General features: G+C 48.7%; 1 protein-coding gene across 1 annotated transcript in view; it reads right to left on the bottom strand.

The window, feature by feature from the left end:
- The window catches only part of b4galt2 (UDP-Gal:betaGlcNAc beta 1,4- galactosyltransferase, polypeptide 2), an 87,968-nt gene extending 61,395 nt beyond the window's left edge, over positions 1–26,573 (bottom strand). The window contains exons 1-2 of the mRNA XM_076973575.1: positions 26,135–26,573; positions 14,116–14,550 (exon numbers count right to left, since the gene is read on the bottom strand). Of these exons, the coding sequence (XP_076829690.1) occupies positions 14,116–14,455 (340 nt within the window). The 5' untranslated portion in view covers positions 14,456–14,550; positions 26,135–26,573. The remainder of the gene's footprint in view (positions 1–14,115; positions 14,551–26,134) is intronic.

Raw genomic sequence — 26,573 nt, 5'->3', positions numbered from 1 at the left:
AAACATTAAATGAAGCAGTGGGGAGTGGAGCATCAGCAGTGTGGCACCTCGTGGAACATCTCTACTGGATCTACTGGATCTCCGGGATCTCCTGCCTCACGCGCCACACAAATACACCTTTAATCAAAGTCAAATAGAGGCTTTGATTGGACCCCACTAAAATGGCACTGGATATTTGTGCATTCTAACGCAATTTCTGTGATTTGAAAGGGTTCTTTCACATTCCATCAATCATTCAGGGAAGTCTCTCCCCACCCCAAAAAACCTCCATGTGTTGCATTTTGCCTACGGGGAACAGGCTGTTTAACCTCGTGGGGCTACGACACTCAGACAGCGCTGCGGCTCCGAGCTGAGACAGAGCTCTTAGTTAGGAAGCGTATGTTTCAAAGTGCATAACAAGATAAATGAGCTGCTAACTTCATTACAGTACTGGGGAAATCAGGGCTCCAAGCGTCCCTTCCCAGAGCCAGAGTCAGATGCTACTGCATCGCTGCGCTCCAACCTACTGCTCATTTACACCTCTACAGCTGCTCTTTTGAACAAAAAACTATTAGCACTTGCAAAACTGGAGGATTTCACTGCCTAGCGATGTTTTCCCCTATTCCCCAATAATACGCCGTGACCCTGCATCAAATGCTTAGAATGATAATTAATAATTAGCGAGTCTAGCTTTGGCAAAAAATTATGTACAGCCATAATTTACATTCCCAGTGGATACAGTAATGGCTTCCTAGTCTTTTGCTATTGTGCACACACTATTCATGGACAACAGGTCTATGAATTCTCTCCAGAAACTCGTGTTTGCGGTCCACATTGTCGTTTACGGTTGTAGTTCTCTTTAAGAGACTTAGTCGACCCACCAGTTCTGACAGCTTTGTCCTTCTGACAGAAAATCAAAACAAAAGAATGTAACGATCCATTAAAGCCTTCTGATGATAGTCCATCACAACATTTCACAAAGTATTAACACTACAGGAGTGTTAAGACCCCGTTATACAGCTGTGTCAGTGTCTTACGTTTTAACTTTGAACAAATAGTAGCCTTTTAATTGAAATCAGAAACTAGAAAGTTCTTGTTCTGACTCTGGTGCCCGGAGATAAAAAAAACCAGCAGTGCGCTGTAGATAAAGACTGGAGCGCAGATCACCGTTGCTGTGTGGTTGGTGGCAGAACCGTGCGGTCAACGCCAGACCGCGTTGAGCTCTGCCGCCCTAAAGCCTGGTGTTCAGCCACATACATCACATGTGTATTTCCTGAACCAGCAGATGGTTCTGACTGAAAGACCCAAACAGGGCCTTTGCTACCAAGCAGATTTCACCAAGAGTCAAGTCAGCCATTATCGAACAGGGAACAAGATTATTACAACTGTCGCATTTTCTCAGCGGTGAAAACAAGTAGATCCCAGAGTAGCTGATTCATTCAAACTTGAAGTGACCTTGAACAGTCATTACAGCAAACTGACTAATTGCTTATGCAATTATCAATGTGCTACTGCAGAAACGCACCAGAACAGATCCAGGCCTTACTGCTAATCTACTGCTGAAACAGAAACAGACTCCTCATCCCAGAACTCACACTTCCCCTCCCCATGGCCTTTTCAGGACAAGCTATTGGAAGAAGCTCTAAGCAGTGCACCAGTTTGGAGAAGCCTGGCCTCTGAAGAAAACAACGTCTTTGAACTGGGCCTCCAGAGGCTGTGAATACATGATCAATACAAGCCGCTGGTGTTACTGCAGTCTGTCCTGCTGAGCCCAGAAGGGCTGTGGCCTACTTCCTCCAGACATGCCTGCTCCACCCAGCCCACGGAGCCTGCTCCACCCAGCACACGGAGCCTGCTACACCCAGCCCACGGAGCCTGCTACACCCAGCCCACGGAGCCTGCTACACCCAGCCCACGGAGCCTGCTACACCCAGCACACTGAGCCTGCTACACCCAGCCCACTGAGCCTGCTACACCCAGCCCACGGAGCCTGCTACACCCAGCACACAAAGCCTGCTCCACCCAGCCCACGTAGCCTGCTCCACCCAGCCCACAGAGCCTGCTCCACCCAGCCCACGGAGCCTGCTCCACCCAGCCCACAGAGCCTGCTCCACCCAGCCCACGTAGCCTACTCCACCCAGCCCACGGAGCCTGCTACACCCAACCCACGGAGCCTGCTACACCCAGCACACGGAGCCTGCTACACCCAGCACACGGAGCCTGCTACACCCAGCACACGGAGCCTGCTACACCCAGCCCACGGAGCCTGCTACACCCAGCACACTGAGCCTGCTACACCCAGCCCACGGAGCCTGCTACACCCAGCACACGGAGCCTGCTACACCCAGCACACGGAGCCTGCTACACCCAGCACACGGAGACTGCTACATCCAGCCCACGTAGCCTGCTACACCCAGCCCACATAGCCTGCTACACCCAGCACACGGAGACTGCTACACCCAGCACACGGAGACTGCTACATCCAGCCCACGTAGCCTGCTACACCCAGCACACGGAGCCTGCTACACCCAGCACACGGAGCCTGCTACACCCAGCCCACGGAGCCTGCTACACCCAGCCCACGGAGCCTGCTACACCCAGCTCACGGAGCCTGCTACACCCAGCACACGGAGCCTGCTACACCCAGCACACGGAGCCTGCTACACCCAGCCCACATAGCCTGCTACACCCAGCACACAGAGCCTGCTACACCCAGCCCACGGAGCCTGCTACACCCAGCCCACGTAGCCTGCTACACCCAGCCCACGTAGCCTGCTACACCCAGCCCACGTAGCTTGCTACACCCAGCACACGGAGCCTGCTACACCCAGCACACAGAGCCTGCTACACCCAGCACACGGAGCCTGCTACACCCAGCCCACATAGCCTGCTACACCCAGCACACGGAGCCTGCTACACCCAGCACACGGAGCCTGCTACACCCAGCACACGAAGCCTGCTACACCCAGCCCACGGAGACTGCTACACCCAGCCCACGTAGCCTGCTACACCCAGCACACGGAGCCTGCTACACCCAGCACACGGAGCCTGCTACACCCAGCACACGGAGCCTGCTACACCCAGCACACGGAGCCTGCTCCACCCAGAGCTCCTGTAATGAGGACCATGAGAGAAGCTCAGATTTCAGCTTCATTCTGAACAGGAATTGCTCACACGTCAGCACATTCAAACTGGACACTATTGTGGTTTTAAATCCAGAGATGTAACAGACGCAAAGTGACACACAATATTTCACTCTGGATATAGAGGAAGAGGGACTCCAAGTTTGCATCTTTAACTGCAAAAAACAAACAGCTTTAAAAGTACAGGGAGTAAATAAACAACAATAACATGTTAGCTGAAGAAGGGGCAGAACCACAAAGCATGTAGTGTACTGCACATTCATCTCAGGTGTTTGATCTATGGTGGTGACCCTGGTGTCTTCACTCCATCAACCCTAACCTAGCCATCATCAGCCATCATCATCTTCACTTCATCAAACCTAACCTAGCCATTAGCCTTAGCATTCTGTTCAAGATGTTTCTGATGATAATAAATTCTAATAATAAAAGAATATTTAAATCAATCTGTCAGTTGTTTTCCACTCTGGAACTCTTGCATTACTGTCCATGTCTGAACTATACTACAGCTATACTACAATTATAATACAGCAACTAATTCTTTCCTTCCCACATTGTGACACCCAGGTTTCTGGGCGTATTTCAGCATGCTTGGCAGATTGCTTGATGGATGACCGATCATCACCTGCTCAACCCTAACAAAACCCTTCTGTACCCTGAGCCCTGAGCTTCTGTACATCCCAGGAACCCCAAACCACACAATGACCTCATCCTGTTATCATCATCAGAAACTACTGGAAGCCTGGGTGCAACTTTGGACACCCAGTTGTCCTTCTCAATACACGTTTCAAAGCTGGCCAGATCCTGCAGCGTACGGAGAATACGACCCTTTCCTTCTCATGAAGCTTCCCGGGTGCTTGTGCGGTCTCTCTTCATCTCAGAGCAGAACTCCCTACATGTGGGTCTTCCTCTATGGGTCATCAGACCTCTACAGCTGGTCCAGAATGCAGCAGCACGATTGGTCTTCAATCTCACATGTCACTCGTCTGCTACGCTCTCTTTACTGGTATCCAGTAGCTGCACATGTCAGATATAAAACCTTGATGCTTGCTTCAAAGTCAAAAATGGACCAACCCCTCACTACATGATGTCCATGGTCAAACACTTTGAATCTCAAGTATGGCTTGACTTGAAACACCATGCTTAAAGTCTCACGGAAGACAAACCTCAAAACTATGCTCTGTCCTGGCTCCAAGATGGTGGCACGATCTTCCAATAGCTGCTTGGACTGCAGTCTATTGCAGTCTTCAAACGTAGACTGAAGACTCACCTGTTTGTTGAGTACTTAAATGACCTGCAGATAACATTTGTTTTTCTTGTACTTTACATTGTATGTTTATCTGTACGATTATTTACACTTAGGCATCAGTTTTTAATTCCTGTTTGAGTCTATGTTTGTTTGCAATACTAGTTAATTGCATTGATTCGTGTAATTTAGTCTGGCTCAAGGGTATCCTGAATTCTGAGCTATCTATGCTACTATCTAGGATGAATTCTGTGAACCATTCAGTGATGCTCTATGACAGCACCATTCAGTGATGCTCTATGACAGCACCATTCAGTGACGCTCTATGACAGCACCATGCAGTGACGCTCTATGACAGCACCATGCAGTAACGCTCTATGACAGCACCATGCAGTAACGCTCTATGACAGCACCATGCAGTAACGCTCTATGACAGAACCATGCAGTAACGTTCTATGACAGCACCATTCAGTGATGCTCTATGACAGCACCATTCAGTGATACTCTATGACAGCACCATGCAGTGACACTCTATGACAGCACCATTTAGTGATGCTCTATGACAGCACCATTCAGTGATGCTTTATGACAGCATGTGCTACATGTGCTCTAACCATGTCAACCATGTTCTAACCACATTCTGTGTTCTAACCGTGCTTTACATGTGTTCTACTGTGTTCTAACCGTGCTTTATATGTGTTCTAACAATGTTTTACATGTGTTCTACTGTGTTCTAACCGTGTTTTCCATGTGTTCTAACTGTGTTCTAACCGTGCTATGGTTAGCATTCAGCTTTGCAAGCTTAAGCTTCACCGTCTTCATTAGTCCATACATGAGGTTCCCATGATTCATGAGAACCCGAACATGCATCACTGATCTGCCTGAATCAAATTACCTAGAGGTGCTGGTCTGTAGGAAATAACCAGCTCCAGCAATCCCACAGTACATCCAGCACTTAAAAGATCTCGCCATCCTGCCGAGGTGTAATCAGAGGTTTGAGTGAAATAAGCAGCCATCACTGACCAGGTGTTTTCTTCTCTGAATAAACACAGAGGATCTGCAAGGACAAGCGCTACCCTGTTAACTCGGCGAGATGTCAGCTAACGATTTGACTTCAAAACACCGTCTTTTGTCTCGGTCAGTAGACTTTGTGAATCAAGGTCTTCCAAAGTCGAATCCTCCAATGTGTATGAAGTTAAAAGGCTGCTCACAGACTGGAGCTCTCCTGCGCTTGCTGACTACAGTGCCATCTCCCTGCAAACGACTGCACCATCTGCCAAAAATAATACACACTAATTTCAAAGGAGGCAATATTCAAAGGGTTGAAAAAACAGTCAGCAATTTTGTGTTCTGGGGCATCACCATACATGCTTGGAGAAACATTCAGAGAGGAATAACCTCATTCTGACATCCTGAAGAACATCTGACTCTGAAGGAGAGGAACACCATGATTCACTGACAGGGAAGATTTCAGAATTTGAGCAGATTGGCTGCTTCATGCCAAATGGAGAGAGAGCGGCATTTTCTGTAGGAAAAAAGTGTGCTGTGATGAAGACTTCCTGAAGGAGAGAGTGATGTGATGAAGACTTCCTGAAGGAGAGTGTGGTGTGATGAAGACTTCCTGAAGGAGAGGGTGGTGTGATGAAGACTTCCTGAAGGAGAGTGTGGTGTGATGAAGACTTCCTGAAGGAGAGGGTGGTGTGATGAAGACTTCCTGAAGGAGAGTGTGGTGTGATGAAGACTTCCTGAAGGAGAGTGTGGTGTGATGAAGACTTCCTGAAGGAGAGTGTGGTGTGATGAAGACTTCCTGAAGGAGAGGCTGGTGTGATGAAGACTTCCTGAAGGAGAGGGTGGTGTGATGAAGACTTCCTGAAGGAGAGGGTGGTGTGATGAAGACTTCCTGAAGGAGAGTGTGGTGTGATGAAGACTTCCTGAAGGAGAGTGTGGTGTGATGAAGACTTCCTGAAGGAGAGGGTGGTGTGATGAAGACTTCCTGAAGGAGAGGGTGGTGTGATGAAGACTCAGGAAGGTGATGTGGGTGCTAGGGTGGCACCGTGTCCTGTCTTAGGTCCTGTGGTCGGGACATGTGTTTGTAGTACCTGGGTTTGAGATCCAGTTATGGTTGCAGTCCTCAGCTGACTACATCACACAGACTACACCCCTTCACCCCCTCCTCTTTTTAAAAATCAGGGGTGTGGATTCAGAGGCTATAGAAAAACAGCACTATATAAACAGCCTTTACAAACCTTGTATTTATACTGACTTTGCCCAAAGGGAAGCGATATTAACTTAGTGCAGGGGTCATCAGCACCAAACAACAGGAGGTTGCCAGGTAGCAGGAAACAGCTGGGTCTGAATCCACACACCCTCCGAGACCCAAACACACAGGTGGTCTTAACCCCACCTATTTGGGCTTTCCCCCATTTTAACGATCACCTCCAACACACTGCAGACACCACAATAAATCATGACATTTACTTTTATACAGATCTAAGTCCACCGTCCGCGGTCAGCTTGAAGGAATCTTATTTAAAGGCAGTGAAAGCCTTCAGAATGAGAGCTATTTTGGCACTCAGCAATGCAGCTATCATCTTTGGTGCTTCAAGAACACTTGAATCTGTTCCCTGTGGTGTTTTTCCAAGACCTTTATACTGCATAGCAATGAAAGCCATTCACTTAATATGTGTGTCTGTTCACTAAAGAACTGTTGTCAACTCCTGAGAACTAGCATAACAGCTAACAAGGTTCTTCACCTCATGCAGCCTATGGGGTGCCCTGAACGCGTGGTCATCCTTCACAAGGTGACTTCTGAACGACACCAGCCACTTACCAAGTTACACCAGACTATTTTTTTATTTACTAGACAACCTCGTAGAGTGGATGGCAGGTCTGCTAAACTAAATCCCTACATCAATATGGAGGTGTTTTTCCCTCACCCCAAAAATAGTCCAAGGTAATGCCATCACTCCTGAAAGCTTCGAAAAAAGAAAAACCTCCATAAATCAAGTGTGGCATTTATTTTCTTTCCAGAAAGAGAGCAGCTCTTTCCATCTGCAGAGAAGGTGGGAGGTGTCAGCAGGGTGTGTGATGCCCTGCCCTCCCCTCTCCCCCTCTCCTCTCCTCTCTCCTCCTCCCTCCTCCCCTCCTCTCTCCTCCTCCTCCTCTCCTCTCTCCTCCTCCCTCCTCCCTCTCCCCTCCTCCCTCCTCCCCTCCTCTTGCCTCTGCCATTCACCTGATACGAATCAACACATGAGCAAAATGAGAAAATGAACTCGGTATACCTCGGTTGACCTGTGGTGCCCTCTGACCTTTGACTCCCTACGGTTCCCGAATGCGGAGAGCAGGAGTTCTGGGCTAAATCGACGCCACACTGGCATCAGGGTGTTGGTTTCTGCTCGAGTGCACGGACGACGTGAAGTGCTGCCCCCCGATGGCCACCGCAGGCAGTGCTTGTGGGCGCTGACTCACATGGACACACGATACGTACTTTCAAAAAAGAACTTTCGTTTGCTTTTCGTTTTGCTTTTTTTTAAGCCAACTAATGAAACGATCCATTACAGCACACAGTAGAAAACACCGCAGTACAAAAGGCTTTCAATGGTCAAAGGCCCTAACATTGGCCGTCCCCATTATTATCCTGACCACACCATCCTGGGCATTCGTGCTCCAGCTGGTTTTAGACCACGTCTCCTGAACTAGTGTTAATGGACCTACAACTCTTCATCCTTAGACCACGCCTCCTGGGCTAGCATGCTCCTGCTCTGTCTTTAGACCACGCCTCCTATACTAACACGCTCCACCTTCCAAACCTGAGGCTGTCCAGCACATGAGCTTCAGACTCAAGGTCCTCACAGCGCACAGCCCTGACCGGACGTCGTTAATGTGGTATGATCAAGACAAAACGTGGCACCAGACGCGGGACGTGAGCTATCCTGTCCACACGGGGCTTTGTACTGCACTGCCTCACTGTGGAAACGTTTCTCTGAGGTGTTCTCTGAGGTGTTCTCTGAGGTGTTCTCTGAGGTGTTCTCTGGTAGACTTCACCTCATTGTAACACCACTGATGTGCATATTGAGCTGAAAGAGAAACATGAATTATTGAGACATGTAGCTTCATAACCTTCATGAAACATTTACAAGTCAACGCCAACCAGAAATCTCACATTATTCCAGGGAGGATGACCGTGTCTCACAATATGACTGACAACGTCTGCCTACAAAGGCCTTGTGTCCTGCACACTGCACATATCCCAAATGGAAGTTTCCTATTAGCGGGTTCAGCATCTGTGAGATCTGATATTGATCCTGCAGCACTCCGCCAGACAGAAGGAGAAAGGTCACTTATCGTATTAATTAACAATGACCATCAAGCTGAGCTCACAGTATTGAAAAGGCCCAGTCCAACCTTAAGATTCTGCATACACACACACACACACACACACACACACACACACACACACACACACTAGAGGCATCAGCTCGTCCCTCAGCTCTTCATATTTCTTGAGCTGTTTGTGATCTTTGTTCCCTTTATTGCTTGCTAGAGTGATCATTACAGTCCTCTTCCAATGCCTCCTGGCACAATTCACTGTTTTCTCCTTCTCTGTCATTATATATATATATATATATATATATATATATATATATATATATATATATAAATAATCTCACACATTTTTAAGGCCCCTTCTGACTTCTACTCCATAATGAAGAGGTCTGATGAAAGTTAAATAATCACAATGCAAGCTGTTCGTAAATAATTACATTGTTTCTGAATAAATGAACAAAGACAGCCACGTCTGGGGAAAAAAGAAACACTCGTCTGGTGTGACCTGAAAAACAAACAAACAAAGACTGAAAATCAAAGTTGAACAGTTTGATCTAGTTAAACGTGTTACGTTAAGGCCAAGCGGGCGCCATTACGGCTCCGGCACTAGCGGATATGTGCACATCTGTACGGCTGCACATCCACCTCTTCATCGAGGGGAGATCAGGCGTCCGGTTCTCTTCCTGGACCACAATGTTAGGCTGCTGGTTTGTCATTCATCATTCTGTGGAGTCTGCTGTTCACTCCAGTTATGGCTGGAGATCTTAACGGCTGTGTGAGTGAATGCAGGTATTGAAGTGTTTCTCCGTGCCCGCCCTGCCACCCACCCTCTCCGGTCGGGGGGGCAGCCCCTCGTTTGGCATCGATTCCGTGTCCACTGTCTTCCACGAGATGCTGACCCGATGTGACAGTCTTAATACCACCGACCTATTAAGCGTGGGGAGGGGCAGAGAGATGCATTTAGCTCCCCACGCGTCCAGACAGGCGGACAGGTCATCAGGACAGTGGGGGGTGTGGAGCTCTGCGGTCAGCCGTCTCATTCAGCAGCTCTCGTCGCGTCCCGAGCGCCGTGCCGACATCGTTCTGCACGTTTGGGCCGCTAATCGCAGCTCTGGAGCGGCCGGGTCCAGAAGGCTGGCTGTGTTTGGTGGGTACATCGGCGGTGTATGTCACCACGCCTGTGGGGGTGTCACATGACTGACTTACTGTAGATTACAGTTGGTTTACTGTGGGTTTACTGTAGATTTTCTGGGGATCTACTGTAGATTTAAAATGCACGCTGCAGTTTCTGGACTATGATAATAATAGTTTATGGATATTCTGCACAAGGAAACAAGGAGCATTAAGTCCATTATCTCTAGACCTGCTGTAGACCTGCTGGAGACCTGCTGGAGACCCACAAATCATTTCTAGGCTATGATCTCTGTGAGAGGCACATACAGCAGCCTGGTGGAGTCCAGGAAGAGACACAAGGTCATGAGGACAGAGGAACACCCTTCAGCTATTGGGCCGCCCAGGGCCACAGTCACAAACTGAGAACAGGGCAAGATGGGGATCCTGAATAATTAAGGATGGCTGCTAGCTAGGAAGTCCCCCTGTGTTAATTAAAACGACATCAATGCTAATAATATCATGCTAATTTATCTGCAGTTATTCAGTAACCGTGCCGAGATTTTGAGTAGCTTGTCAGATGAGTTCTCTTTAAAAAAAATATGCCATGGCAGATCAAAACAGTTTGGGAACTTGATTAAATAGCATCACGTCATTCTGTCTGTTCTGCTGACGGTGTACATACAGGGTAAGCGTTCTTACACTTCCTGTCTGAATTGAGCTCCTGTACGAGTCTCCTCTGGGCGATGGTGTCCGGCTGACTGGACACTGGACAACAACGGTGCCGTTCATCTTCTACACAGCAGACACTAGAGATTCCGTGGAGTCCTCTACAGCTTGTTGGACCACAGACGTCCTGTTTCCTTTGCCAGAAGCTTTGAGATTACGAGCGTTATTCTGGGAGACTAGTACTAAACCTCAACTCTCACCTAAAGCTCTCATCTCTCATCAGAGCGATGTTAGACACAAACTGCTCCAGTGGACATGGCTGTTGACATTTTGCCAAGTTTTTTCAGGAGCGTTTAGGGACATTCAGGGACATTTAGGGACATTCAGGGACATTCAGAGACTGCGGGGGGAGAGAATGATGGCCCCGTCTTCTGTAGTGGCTCTCAAGCTGTTGGTCATTAACCTCCATCTGAACGTGCCCAGGATGGAGCGCCCCAGAGAGCCTCCACCCACAGACACCACCTGCCAGACGTCCTGTCCTCCCCCCCAGCAAGACGCATGACCGGCGGGGGACAAGATCCTTAAGCAGAATCTCTCGCCTAAAGAACAAGTCCCGCAAAGCTCCAGACAACACACATCAAACTCAGCCCAATAGAAAGGGGTGAGATCACCGATAAATAGACTGATCCTGGATCAGGAGTCTTACTGCAGTAAGCACACGACCACGGACCCGCTGTGGGAAGACGACAACCTGCTTAATGTGATAATAGGCTGTTTGCACAGCTATCACATTTGCACCAGTTTTTTTCACTGTAACTTTACTTTTATGTGTTTATTTATGTCTCAGTCAATATTATTCTCCAAAATGTTTGGCACTTTTCTAATCCGCACCATCTGCCGTCCCCTCCAGCGTTCGCCCGCGGACTTTCTCGTCCTGCCTCGGCAGCCAAGACCCAAAACTCTGCGCAGTCACGACACACAGCTTGTCTGGCAGCGCCGGTGTGGCGGGCCGACAGGGACTGACTCACGGGGACGTCTCCAGCGCCTCGTCCTCGTCCTTAAAACCCTCTCAGCTCAGGCACTTCAACCTCTTTGTAGCGACTCTACAAGCCGGTGGAGACTGCGGACGGAGAAGAGGAGGACGGTATTTCTTGCTGGAGTTACCACAGCTCCACGCCCACGAAGCTGTGGTGGAGACACGTGGCTCTGGTACGGTGGAGATAAGGCAGAGGGCAAAAAAAAACGCTGAGGTGGCCATCTTGGGAGCACTGAACAACACAAAGGCAGAGTCAACACTGGTAAGTGAGGGAGAAAGTGACACACATCCAGAGAACAGAGAGAGGAGAAACAATGGGTAGAGGAGGAGAGGAGAGGAGAGGGGGAGAAGAGGAGAGGAGAGGGGCGTAAGCGATGGGGGCGGTGGCACATGACACAGCAGAGCTCTCCGCTCCCTCAAGAGCTCCACTTAAACCCTCATTAGGAGGGTTAGTGTGGCGAGGGTCTGGCGCCCACAGGCTTATCAAATAGCACTGGAGTGCCTTTATTACCAAAGGTTGCCTCATTACGAGCGAACAAAGAGCTGCACAATGACACTGCAGTTAATGAGGACCCTCTCTCCCTGCTGATTGGCTAAGAGGCGCTCGCACTAGTGTCATGGCGTCTTCAGCAGACGCGTTTGGTTGGTGACCTTGCTTAACGCAGGTCTGCTGTCCACGGTGTGGCTTGCCCAGCAGTAGCAGATGGGGAAAACACTGAAGCGAAACCCAGCTGGACTGACCAGGCACACGTCAGAGACACGGAGAGACAACAGAGAGGAATTATGACACCAGCTAGGGTCTTCTCCCCAGCTTGGGTCTTCTCCCCAACTAGGGTCTTCTCCCCTTGGTCTCCAACACCAGACACTGGAGTCTGCAGAGGAGCCATCACAACCCAGACACCCTGTAGAGTAGCTGTATGTGCTCCCACATATGCACGTGTTCACACACACACACACACACACCACACACACACACACACACACACACACACACGCACGCACGCACGCACGCACGCACGCACACAGCTTCTGCCATTTCATCTCATGTTCAGAGAGCGCTAATTAAGAGTTTGCAGGCATGAATCCCCCCACCTTTCTCACATTCCCTCGCGTAAGTAGCTGTTTGATCTTCTCAGCGGGCCTTATTATACCGTAGAAATTTTATTCTTACCGTCATAAAGACAAGGGTCCGTGTAGGGTTGCAACGGTATGAGATTTTCACGGTATGATAACCGTCTCAGAAAATACCGCGGTATCACGGTTATCACGGTATCACAGTTAGTTTGTATATTATTAAAAGATACACTGACCCTTAAAGAAATTACAACAAGTTTTTTTGTTCAATTAACTATTTATTGTAGAAACCTGGAACTATTGTATACAAAATGTCTCCTTTAAAAAAATAAGCTGTACACATGTTTATATAAATACTGCAAAATTAGATAAACCTAAATCATGGATTTCAGTACAATTATTTAAGTTTAAATTATTTAATATCTGATAAACTGAGCCTGGGTCAGTGTCTGATCAACAACTGTTGTAAACGTCCGTTGTACTGCCAAGTTAGAATATAACCAGATACTGCAGAAAGAGAGGATTTATTTCTGACATGATCCTCACAATAGAGATTTCTATTTTAAGGCTTTCACACCGAGTCTGGTTTTAACATATGAAAAACAGGCACGTTAAAATTTGAAAATGAACGCATGTAAATTAATGGCGTCTTTCACATCCAGTGAAAGCAAGGACCTTAAAAATCTATGGATGATTTACACTTTCGCTAGTGACCGTAGCGCGCGACTCGGCACAGTTCTTTTGTCTTACGTTAACAAATACGAGCCTCTTGTAATTCCAGGACGAAACACGAGAGAACGTGAAGACGTTAAGACTGGGCGTTTTGAAAATAAAGAACCATTAAATAATTTAATAAAAAGCGAATTATTTTGAGTATATGTATAAATATTTAACTTAATTAAGTTTAAGGTGCTGGGAAATATTGAAACGGACCTTTAAAGTTACGTATAAGTACTTTAATTCCACCTTATAAAGGTGTATGAACCCTGCAAACATGAATTTGTTCATTGCGCTGAGGCGCGGCGCGCGCAAAGTTACAAAATTCGAGAGCTGCACGACCTCGCAAATCGACAGCGCGCGAGACCCTCGCGCACCGGCGGAGCCACCGTGATTACGTCATTTTCGCCGCTGATTTTAGTTAAGCTTTTTTTTTGTTAAAAAATTTGTTAAGTCTAATGCACTTTCTGCCATTCTCACTGCTGTGTGCTTAGTAGCTGAACCGGAGCGGAGTTGCGCATGCGCGGGTCAGTTTCTCCGCTGGCTTGCTTTTTACCGGTAATAAGCAAACGCACACGGTATGATAACCGTGCATTTTAATACCGTGGTATACCGTGAAACCGGTTACCGCTGCAACCCTAGGTCCGTGATATATTACTCTCATCGGCTTTTTTCCACCCAGCGCTCTTAAACAGTCCCCTTTAGCTCCAGCAGCAGGAAGTACTGTTACCAGAACGACCCCAGGGAGCACAAACCCCAAGAACGAAGTGATGAAAGCCAAGAGACCATCACATCACAGTCAAGAGAGCGTCACCTACCCAGTCCAGGAGGCACCTCCGGGCACGGCAGGACCGGCTTGGGGGTGGGTCGCGTGCGGCCGGGCTCGGGCCGGGCGCTGGCGGGCAGCTGCTCCACGGCGGGCGGGTAGCTGGCGAAGGTGGCGTTGGGCCGGCCGCCGGAGTAGTTGTAGTAGTAGTGGTGGTGCGGGCCGCGGGAGGCGTTGGCACCGCGGCCCCCGTTGAAGTGGCTGAAGATGTCGAAGCGCTGGCTGTAGACGTCAAAGTAGAGGATCATCACGATGAGGAAGTGGACCAGGCACAGGAGCAGCACCACCTTGCACACCCGCTCCAGCGTGCGGCCCAGCGCCAGACGACTCATGGTGGAGGCCCCGCGCCGTACGCAGCTACGGGCATCCGCACAGCGCCCTCCGCTGGCCACGCCTGCCTCCACACCCCGCAGCTTGGAGAATCTTCCTGAGGCACAGAAACGGAAGGAACATTTGAGAAGTGACATTTGTGGTTTATTCACTCACGCATATTTAACAGGGTAATCGCTGCCCACAAGGAGGCGCTGTACGCACTTAATTAGGGATGCTATGTAAACGTGACTTTTAGCATCAATGACACTGCCCATCTTTGTTTTATTAGTATTAAGCACCTTAAATGTCACCGGTCTCTCTGTTCAGCACATATCCTGACACGTACCGCTGTGTTCCTAGGGCTGCTGTCACATCAAACACGGAGTGTGGTTGGATAATCACCACTGACGACCCATCTTACAGGAGACTTCATACTGGAGCAAGAGTGTTACTGCGTCAGTGGCTGGGCTGGTGATCTGCTGTATTCTGGCGATCTGCTGTATTCTGGCGATCTGCTGTATTCTGGTGATCTGCTGTATTCTGGTGATCTGGTGTATTCGGGTGATCTGGTGTATTCTGGTGATCTGCTGTATTCGGGTGATCTGCTGTATTCTTCACTTGTTATGCGTGTTATCTTTGTGTGTTCCAGCATGGGCTAATTAGCACAAGCACCAAACTCTTTACTGACACCCTCTCACCGGTCGGTAATACAGCTAACGTTTTATTTCTGAACTCTTGCCAGCGCGGTTCATGTGATTTGCACAGCAGGGCAGCAACAGACCTTCATTATGTCCACACCCCCCTACACAAGAACTTCTGCCCCTTCATGTCCACATTTCTGCCCCTTCATGTCCACATTTCTGCCCCTTCATGTCCACATTTCTGCCCCTTCATGTCCACGTTTCTGCCCCTTCATGTCCATGTTTCTGCCCCTTCTGTTGGCTCAGTGGCTCGTTAGGATGATTACACATCTGAGCTCCAAGACATGGACACATTTACCTGCTCTGAGCTGCAGAATTGTGAGACACATTGAGAAAAAAAAGGACACAGTGTAAAGAAAACACCCTCCAGTAAAAAAACAACAACAACAACAACAACAACAAAGCATGTGTGGGAATCACCCGGAGCAGACACGGAGACCTGCCTCAGACACAGAGACCTGCCTCACACACAGAGACCTGCCTCAGACACAGAGACCTGCCTCAGACACAGAGACCTGCCTCAGACACAGAGACCTGCCTCAGACACAGAGGCCAGGGTCAGACACAGAGACCGGTCTCAGACATGGAGACCTACCTCAACCACAGAGACCTGGCTGAGACAGGGAGACCTCAAACAGACGTCAGCCTGGGATACTAGGGCCACAGCCAATTCCCATCTCTGTCCTGGTCTCTACTGCCTAGCGGTAGCACAGTAGGGAAAGTCTCCTGATTTCACACTTAGTTGCCAGCTGAACGTTCCCCCGAGGGGCTGAAGGGCAGAGGGCCTTGGTGTGGCTCCCCCCTGAGGCTGGGCAAATACGGGGTGGTGATCAGATAATACAGCAAAGAGTGACTGCTTGGAGTAGAAAAGGGTCTCCCCTCTCTCCCCTCTCCCTCTCTCCCCACTCCCTCTATACCTCTCTCCCTCTCTCCCCTCTCCCTCTATCCCTCTCTCCCTCTCTCCCCACTCCCTCTCTCCCTCACTGCCTCTCCACATCCCAGTTTCATCTATGTGCAGGGAGACGTGTGTCTGCAGCTCACCACGCTAACCCCTTCCTCTATGTGCCCTTATAATGAACCACTGTTGCAACCAAATTAGAGACAGACAGGCAAGCGGGAAGAGGATAGCAGTGTCCACAATGAGAGAGAGAGAGAGAGAGAAAGAGAGAGAGAGAGACAGAGAGAGAGAGAGAAAAGAGAGAGAGAAAGAGAGAGACAGAGAGAGAGTAGGAACATGGCAAGACTGTGGTAAGCATCGAGGACACTGAGCCACAAGATGGAAGTGAGAAGAGAAGAGAGAAGGAGAGAAGAGAGAAGGAGAGAAGATAAGGAGAGAAGACCGAGGTGGAATCGAGCGTGCGGTAGAGCCCAGCCGACTCCGATCCCTCTCAATCGCAATCGCATACAGACTCGTGCAAAGCGTCCTGCAATCGGTCCGAGCTGTTTATGTGAGATGTGGCTGCACTACTCTCCCTGTGCACAAGCACAGCTTCTCCTCACAGTCACGGTTCAGGCTGCTGCTGCCATACCAGACCCCAAACCGGACCCCTCAGGACCCAAACCGGACCCCTCAGGACCAGAGCTCAGCCCGCCACATCATGTGTACTACTGTAATGACATGACTTTATATTGCCAGCCTGTCACGAGCAACCATCACACAGCATCTCGTTATTCCATCACCTCGGGCTCGACTTTCGTCTTGCCTGGCGGCCGAAAAAACATTTGGATAACCGCACCGCACCGCGTCGACGCAGCTGAACTCCACCACCCATGGCCTGTCTCCTGAGCTGGTTCTCTGGTCGTTACCGTCTGTGCCCCCCGGGGAGCTCAAACCCCAGTCTGAACCAAGTTCTCCATCCTGGTCAAAGCAAAGGCTCAAACAGCATTCCTGATGTTCACGTCTCAGTGCTAACACTGAAGAAATATTCATCAGAGCAGCTCCAGCCTGGCGGAACACGGCCGCCGGCGAGAGCCGGAGCAAGAAGGCGGTTTGTTCTCCTTTAGCACTGCACACGGTTCCCCTCACATCAGCCTCCTACCCGCCTGACACGCACGTCAGCCGAACCTTCTGTGAAGGACTGAAGACCTGAATCATTAAGATTTAACGGTGAAGAGGCAAGGAGCTGCTTTGTCTATTGCATTGTTGTGACACGTCGTGTAATTGCACAGCCAAGAAAATTATTCTCTCAGCAAAAGTGATCACAGCCAGAACAGATCTTGGCCCTCGCTCAGCAGGAACATCGGTGCTAATTAGCACAAAGTCCTGTTAAAATGAACCAAACTTACCAATATAGCATGCAAACCTATCATGAACAATAACAACCCATTTTATTTAAATTAGTACCAATAAATAATTAAATATGAAGTAATGAACACTTGCCATTTTAATAATTCAGGCACATTCACAACCAGTTTACATGAAAACGGGTCACGGCACCAGGTTAGCTGCAGGTGAGCCTACAGGATAAAGAGACTGCAGCGTCTCTCATGAATATTTCACCTGGACCTGTTTCATGACGGAAGAGAGGCAGAGGAAAAGCAGATGCACATTTCAACAAGCAAGTGGTGCAGACGCACTGGCAACATGTGGAGTACAGCATGTTGAAATGTTAATATCACCGAGGCCAACGCTGTCGTCATCCATTATTATTGGGATCCGAAGCCGCATTCACTTAATCACCAACGCAGTTCTGAGAAGCAAGGAGTCCATGACAACCATCTCAGCCCTAAAGGATACTGGTATAAGATGAGCGTAACTATTCTGATCTCGTGAAACCTCCCATGATGAACCAATCTGATAATCCAAATGTAGTCCAACCCCAGGCCTCACAGGGCCTGAGTAGGAGCTCAACTGGAACCTGATGTGAGCAACGAGACTCAGTCCAGGACTATTCAACCCAGGATTATTCAGTCCAGGACTATTCAGCCCAGGATTATTCAGTCCAGGACTATTCAGCCCAGGATTATTCAGTCCAGGACTATTCAGCCCAGGATTTATGTAGTATTACTCAGCCCAGGATTATTCAGCCCAGGATTATTCAGTCCAGGATTATTCAGTCCAGGATTATTCAGCCCAGGATTATTCAGCCCAGGATTATTCAGCACAGGATTTATGTAGTATGACCCAGTCCAGGATTATTGAGCCCAGGATTATTCAGTCCAGGATTTATGTATTCTGACTCAGTCCAGGATTATTAAGCCCAAGATTTATGTAGTATGACTCTAGGATTATTCAGTCCAGGATTATTCAGCCCAGGATTATTCAGTCCACGATTTTTTAATCTATCTGGATTTATTTAATTCAAAGAAATAATATGAGGAAATGAGCAGTGCATCTGCAGGTCTGCAGCAGTGTTGATGTGATGTGAATGTGTTGATGAAGACACCCAGTGGTGTTTATGAATGATCCTGAAAGTCATCTTCACAGACTGTAAACACCACACCCTCTTCCTACCTCGCCCACAGGCGTTACCATGGCAGAGGATGAATGAATACCAAAACATCTTTCACGGTGCACGACACAATCAACACGGGGAAAACAGAGAGAAGAGACCCCTCCCCCTCTCACGCTCTAGCTGAATGATTAATCAATGTCATCGCGAAATCGTGATTTAGAAACGTCAAACAGTATTCTTTATTCTTTATTTCTAACAATATTCTTTTATAATAATAAATTCTGTATTATTTGTTGTTCTATGATAATAGTTGTATAAAACCACCAATACAACAGTTGCCATCATTCCAGAACATGTGTTGTGTGGACCCAGCAGAGGCTACGCCGTGTCTGTCGTCCACAAACAAACGCTTGGAGCCCTGGAACCATCACAACAGCCACTGGGACACTGGGCAGAAAAATCCCAGTTTGACATTTCCCCCAAATCACTAATCTCCTGCTTTTTCACCCATCAATAATTCAACCACCTTGACCTTAACGAGTAAAAACTCCCTGAAGATCTGGCCCTGCTGGGACTGCATCAGCCAGCTGGTTCTGGGGAGGAGAAGCTTCGGACCTGCTGGGGAGCCACACATGGAGAATAGCGCAGAGAGAAGAGTTTAAAGCCAAAGCACGCCGTGAACCAGCGTAGTCCAGCGCTCCCGTGAGAAGAACCAGCTGTGGCTGTATGGGGATGCGTGATGGTCACGGTGACGTGGGCGGAGGTGGTGGAGGAGGGCAGCATTAGCACCAGAGCTGCCGGAGTCCCATTAGGCGGAGACTTCGATGCCGACTCTTGGCTCCGCCCCTTAGTGGGAGCACGGCGAGGTGGAGGTCGTGAGCTAACCCCCTGAGACAACCAGATTCGCTACACTTCTGTGAGGGACTCCTCCAATATTAGTGTCTCTATTATATGCTCAGCGGGGAACCGAAAAAAAAAAATTAATGAGGATGATTTGATTTCCCTGCAATGGTTTTCAGATCCTGCCTGATTTGTTAGAGTCTGATTTGAGGGTTGCAGTTCCAGTGCTTAGGTTTCTGTGCTTAAATTACCTCACGTCAGACACAAGAGGCACGTGGAGCACAGCTCCACGTTTAAACTGACAGATAATTGCCCCCAAGAAAGGACACGTGAGGCGTGGCAGAGGCTGGAGCAGCGTGCGTGGTAATTTAGCAGTTAGGCTGAATTAACACGGCATGGAACGCTTGACCTGCCCACTGCTGCCTCTCACGCTGCCGATACACTCTGTGTGTGTGTGTGTGTGTGTGTGTGTGTGTGTGTGTGTGTGGGGGGGGGGGGGTTACATGATCTGGTAATGAAATGATCTGAAATTATCTGGTTTTCTGCACAAACTGGACCTGAAACATCGTCTGCTCTTGCTAGTCCTGGTAACAAAGACGTTCTTTAGCAGCACACTACAAAATTTCACAATAGATGAACTCTGATCCTCCCAGAAAACCAAAATTTTAAGTGAATAACTGGAAGGATATGCTGTGTTGTGCCCTGGCTGCACTGTGGCTGCACTGTGCTCTGGCTGTGCTGTACTGTGCCCTGGCTGTGCTGCGGCTGTACTGTGCCCTGGCTGTGCTGTGGCTGTACTGTGCTGTGCCCTGGCTGTGTTGTGCCCCGTCTGCACTGTGGCTATGCTGTGCCCTGGCTGTACTGTGGCTGTGCTGTGCTCTGGCTGTACTGTGGCTGTGCTGTGCTGTGCCCTGTCTGCACTGTGCCCTGGCTGTGCTGTGGCTGTACTGTGCTGTGCCCTGGCTGTGTTGTGCCCCGTCTGCACTGTGGCTATGCTGTGCCCTGGCTGTACTGTGGCTGTACTGTGCTGTGCCCTGGCTGTACTGTGGCTGTGCTGTGCTCTGGCTGTACTGTGGCTGTGCTGTGCTGTGCCCTGGCTGTGCTGTGGCTGTACTGTGCCCTGGCTGTGCTGTGGCTGTACTGTGCCCTGGCTGTGCTGTGGCTGTACTGTGCCCTGGCTGTACTGTGGCTGTGCTGTGCTGTGCCCTGTCTGCACTGTGGCTGTACTGTGCCCTGGCTGTACTGTGGCTGTGCTGTGCCCTGGTTCTGGTTACTCTCGTCTCATGACAGGATTTCCTCCATGTGGTGCATCGTCCAGATCTAGAGAGACTGATAAGGACCTCAGAACAGATTAAAGGGATTTCTGAGAACCTCGCAGCACATTAAAGTGCAGCAAAAGGATTTTTAAAAACTTGGACCTTCCTGAGTCTGCAGACAAGCAAGCAGTTTACCAATGAGTGGACTGTTCAGCACTGAACAGGAGAGCTTTGTTAAAAGACTGCTGGCTATTCCATAAAACTGCCCAAAGATGCATGTTAGCTCATCCAAACATCACTCTTCATCACAGTGGAAGTGTGTGTGTGAGGACCTGAGTGTGAGAACATGAGTGTGGTGTGAGGACCTGAGTGTGATGTGAGGACCTGAGTGTGGTGTGAGGACCTGAGTGTGGTGTGAGGACATGAGTGTGTGTGAGGACATGAGTGTGAGAACATGAGTGTGGTGTGAGGACCTGAGTGTGTGTGAGGACCTGAGTGTGTGTGAGGACCTGAGTGTGTGTAAGAACATGAGGACACACCCAGTTAGCAAACGATGAATTGCTTCAGGAAATTCTGTGTAATCTGTACAAATGTACTAATATATATATATTGCTATAATAATATCACTGCTGATATAAAATATAATGATATTATTATATCATTGATATTAATGATGATGGAAACTGATGATGATTATGGAAACTGGGACTCTTACATTATACAGCCTGAAGAAAGTTCATCTAACACTGTAGAGAAGAGATTAAACAACCAAAACATGAAAGCATGCTACATTCATGTGTCCAAGGCTTTTAACTAGGAGTCGTGTTCACATCCCTCTGTGTGAAGCTCCTGTGCTCTGTTACCTACAGAGGGGCAAATGAGGTGGAAAATCACAGCACCTGCATCCAGTGTTTTCAGAGAACCACGGCACAAAAGAAACGGCTGGAGCAGAAACTCCACCATTATGGTCGTAATCCCTCAGATTATTCCACGTCTGCTAACCAGTCTGACAATGCAGTTAAGACAAGTGCTGTGATCACCATTTTAATCACAACTGAATTAGTTCGTCCACCGTCGAGTTCCTCATGAATCCTTAGACACGTCTGTGACATGTGAGTGAGCTGCTGCTGAATCATACAGTGCGGGTGGTGCTACAGTGCGGGTGGGGCTACAGTGCGGGTGGTGCTACAGTGCGGTGGGGCTACAGTGCGGGTGGGGCTACAGTGCGGGTGGGGCTACTTCCAGGATGAAATTGGTGAGAGGGCAGCAGGGGATTCTGGGAGTTTGTCTCACACACACACACACAACCCAAGTTAAATGTTTTCTGAAACCTACCTAACCATGCAAATTGTAGACAGACTTTATTTAAGTATTATTTAGCTCATTAGTATTTATTAGAGTAGTACTTATTAAAGAGCACTGCATACCAGCAAACCCTTAAGAGGTGTAATTAATTAATCTGTATGGTTCTGTAAAGTTAATCTCAGATTTGTTTGTTCGAACTTAAGATAGCTGATCCCTGGAGAACAAGCCGCTGACACACCACCCCTGTACACAACAGACACACCTGACACACCACAGACACACCACCCCTGTGCACCACCGACACACGGCCATGCATACCACAGACACACCAGCCCTGTGCACCACAGGCACACCTGACACACCACAGACACACGGCCATGCATACCACAGACACACCAGCCCTGTGCACCACAGGCACACCTGACACACCACCCCTGTACACTACAAACACACCACAGACACACTGCCATGCATACCACAGACACACCAGCCCTGTACACCACAGACACACCACCACTGTACACCACAGACACACCGCCATGCATACTACAGACACACCACACCTGTACACCACAGACACACCACCACTGTACACCACAGACACACCACAGACACACTGCCATGCATACTACAGACACACCACACCTGTACACCACAGGCACACTGCCATGCATACTACAGACACACCACCCCGTGCACTACGGATACTCACACACACCAGACACTCACCCATGTGCACCACAGACATACCACCCTGTGCACCACAGACACAGCCAATACAGCCAACACAGGCTACACAGTGGTTGACATGTTTGTATGTGCTACCTTAATTGTGTTTATTGGTACATTATATATTGGTGTTTTAGATTATTTATTGGTTTGCAATATTGTTTATTGTGTTTTTTGAGATTTGCGTTGCAGGTCCAGAACTGCCACAACTGCCCAGCATAAAAAACCTTTCCTGCCCTGATCCACTTGTTTTCAGTAAAACTGTCAATCTGCTGAAACACACACCAAGCCCATCAACATGTTAAAAACACATCAGAGTCTAAAACATGTGAGACAGTATATCACAGTAAACCCTGTTCTGCGACAGGAACACGCTTGGCCCACACAATTTGAAGACCTGTGAAAAAAATCACGGGAATCACGGGCAAGTCCGTCAGCGACATGTTATCGTCACCCACGCTACATGTGCAGACGCGTCATCAGTGTGTGGACCACACCACAGCATCAGTGTGGGGACCAGACACGCAGCATCGGTGTGGGGACCAGACACGCAGCATCGGTGTGGGGACCAGACACGCAGCATCGGTGTGGGGACCAGACACGCAGCATCGGTTTGGGGACCAGACACGCAGCATCGGTGTGGGGACCAGACACGCAGCATCGGTGTGGGGACCAGACACGCAGCATCGGTGTGGGGACCAGACACGCAGCATCGGTGTGGGGACCAGACACGCAGCATCGGTGTGGGGACCAGACACGCAGCATCGGTGTGGGGACCAGACACGCAGCATCGGTGTGGGGACCAGACACACAGCATCGGTGTGGGGACCAGACACACAGCATCAGTGTGGGGACCAGACACACAGCATCAGTGTGGGGACCAGACACACAGCATCAGTGTGGGGACCAGACACACAGCATCAGTGTGGGGACCAGACCGCTGACTAGCGCCACTACCACGTGCCGGTGCATCTCTCTCCTTCACTCCCGACACTGTAGGACATATTGGACAGCTGCAGCTGTTTGATTTATTACGTTTTAAGATTCTCTGGTCTTGTGATGTTACTGCTTCAAGGTGTTAGCATGCTGCCCCTCGCTGTAACGTGGCTGACCGGGCCGGTCTGGGGAGCCCCTCCGCAGTCTGACCCCTCTCGTCCTCATTTTGAGATTAGGCGTTGATCTTCAGAGGGGCCGCTGGGTTCAATGTGCTGCTGACAGCGATACTCGGATTTCAGAGAGAGAGAGAGAGAGAGAGAGAGAGAGAGAGAGAGAGAGAGAGAGAGAGAGAGAGAGATCTGCTCCAGTACAGGATCCTGACAGATGTGAATATACAGCCCTCATGTGGGACATTTTCAATTCTAAACTTAATTTGAAGTCAAAGGTTCAGGCTCATCTTCTCAACAGTTTGCATTTTATAGATGATAAAGTCTGATGTCAACCTGTGTTAATCTCACAGCCTGACACTGTTGGGTCATAATCCTAATCAGACAGACGGCCGGGCTCCTTACAGCATCTCTTCAGTCTCTGTTTCTCCACAGAGCTGAACACCGTGGCTTCAGATCCAGGTGGCACTCCGCATGTGCACCAAGCACCCACACGGGCCCCATGTGTAGCGTGATGGTGGAATTACAGGAAGGAGATCTGTGATTGGTGAACGCCACCTCTGCTCAGCCATCATAACCAACGACGGCGACTCCAGACTTCAGACAAGACAACTGTACCAAATAAAGCCATGCAGCAACCTCAGGGTCTTACTGTTCCCATGACAACAAGTCTCGGTAACTAATTGGCATGTCCTCATATTCCACACCTGCCCCACCACCTGTCTACAGTCTCATATAGACCTTCTTCCTTCAGCTGCAGACTTGGACATACTACGACAAACTAAATTACTTTGAAAAATATTAGAATTAATTGCTCAGTGTTTCAGTGACACCAGCAGTGGACTAGTGACTCAGGACATGGGCTGGACTAACACAACATACAAGCAACATACAAGCAACATACACGAAACAAACAAGAAACAAACAAGCAACAAACAAGAAGCATACAAGCATCAAACAAACAACAAATAGACAGACTCACTACTGCACAAGCTGTTCAAGAGCCTCTTGAGAGTCACTGACATCTGTTTAAAGTTGGACAAAGAGCACAGTGAGTGGATGTTTGAAAGAGTGGACAAAGAAACAGGCAGAGAGAGAGAGAGAGAGACAGAGAGAGTTGGAGAGAGTTAGAGAGAGAGAGAAAGAGAGAGAGAAAGAGAGAGAGAGACAGTGAGAGTGTGTGTGTGTGTGTGTGTAGGTTAGGGTACCAGCACTGTCTCTAACCTCTCTAAACCTCTCATGACCACAGCACAAGCACCCTGACTACACCAGCTACACCCCCCTCCCCCTCCAGGAGGAGACGCTGCTCACTAATGAAGATCATCAGGCAGACGTTTAACAGCAGGACAGTTGAAGATGATTCACAATTTCACAAAGTAGGAGCCTGAACACCAACATCACTGAACTGTTTTGAAGACATTTCAGACTAACCGAGAGTGTCGATGAAAAACAGGAGCCAACATTACTTTTGTTCCACTATAGTTCATTTTACAGACAAGCTAAATGTTTTTGACAGACTGCATGTTATGTTGCTAAACTGTATTCTAGTGTTCATACTGGGTATTCTTACTGCAATATCAATACAGGAGAAAGCTGAAATATATCAAATACACGCAAACAAAATCTGAGCACAATACACAATGAAGCCCTTTTAGAGGAGTGGGGAGTTGGGCTGTGATGTGGTGTTTACTGATGTTGGAATCAGACCTCCACCCTGAGGGAGAAGGTGCTACTTTAACCTGCGCTACCGTAGTTACCCAGAATACGACCTCAGAACGCCCCACACACACACAAAAAACTTATTTCTGGTTGAAAAGAACACAAAACGCGTTAAGGACAGACGTGTGTAAACTCAACGACCTCGACCAAGCGGCGCAGGTCGCGCGTCCTGTGTTGGCTGTGGACATGGGCATGCGCGCGCGCTCCAAACCCGCCACGCGAGCACAAAGCGGCGCGTGGCCAGCTGCGAACTGAAGACGCTGCAGTTGTGACAAAGAATACCCGCCTGCTCAGAGATGCTCAGATATGCGCGGAGATGCTGAGAGATGCACGGAGATGTTGCATGACGCCTCTTCCATTCATTCATAAGGTGCAGAATCAGACACCCGTGCGTGAACAAGTGCAGGGCGGCCGCAGCGTTCAATTTCACGCCCCGGAGCAATATTTGTGTTAGGAGTTTGAGCTGGCTGTGAGATGCCATATGTCTTTCGTCTCTGTTATGTTATAGAATGGCATGCTCTACGCCTAAATCAAGATGGCAGGCTCTAAACACAGCTTTAAATAAAGATCCAGAGAAAAACGAAGAGCACGAGAAGTGTGTGGTGTGAATTTAATAACCTCAGTGTAAGCAGTGAAATGGTTGTGTCTTACCTTAATAGCAAAGGAAGCGAGGTGCCTTCTTTAAGGATGCATTTCTTTGTTTACCCACTTCAGCTGTGGACTACAGCTGCCTATTTTGGGAAGTGTCAGTTCAACAATAAGGGTTTCATCCAGGCCAAACACGAGTAGATTTTGGGGAAATAAATACGCATAATATCCAGGTAACAAAATAAGATATCGTTGCCCGCTAGCTGCCGTTATTTCCTTCTGATAACCACGGCTGTTAATTCATCTTTCGCAGAGCAACGTTGGTTTTGCCAAATGTCAGACAATTCTGATACATCCATTTTGCGCAAAAGCACTTCAGCGCATCCGATATTCCCAGAATAAGTGAAGATCTTTGACGTGCAATTTCTGCCCGCAATCTATCAGAGGACGAGAGTGCAAATAAAAGCACAGAAGCAGGTTTTTCTTCAGCATCTAGTACGGA

The sequence above is a fragment of the Brachyhypopomus gauderio genome, chromosome 14 (assembly GCF_052324685.1).
Source record: "Brachyhypopomus gauderio isolate BG-103 chromosome 14, BGAUD_0.2, whole genome shotgun sequence".
Classification (NCBI taxonomy): domain Eukaryota; kingdom Metazoa; phylum Chordata; class Actinopteri; order Gymnotiformes; family Hypopomidae; genus Brachyhypopomus; species Brachyhypopomus gauderio.
The sequence above is the reverse complement of the archived record's forward strand: the minus strand, read 5'-3'. Positions and strand labels throughout refer to the sequence as shown.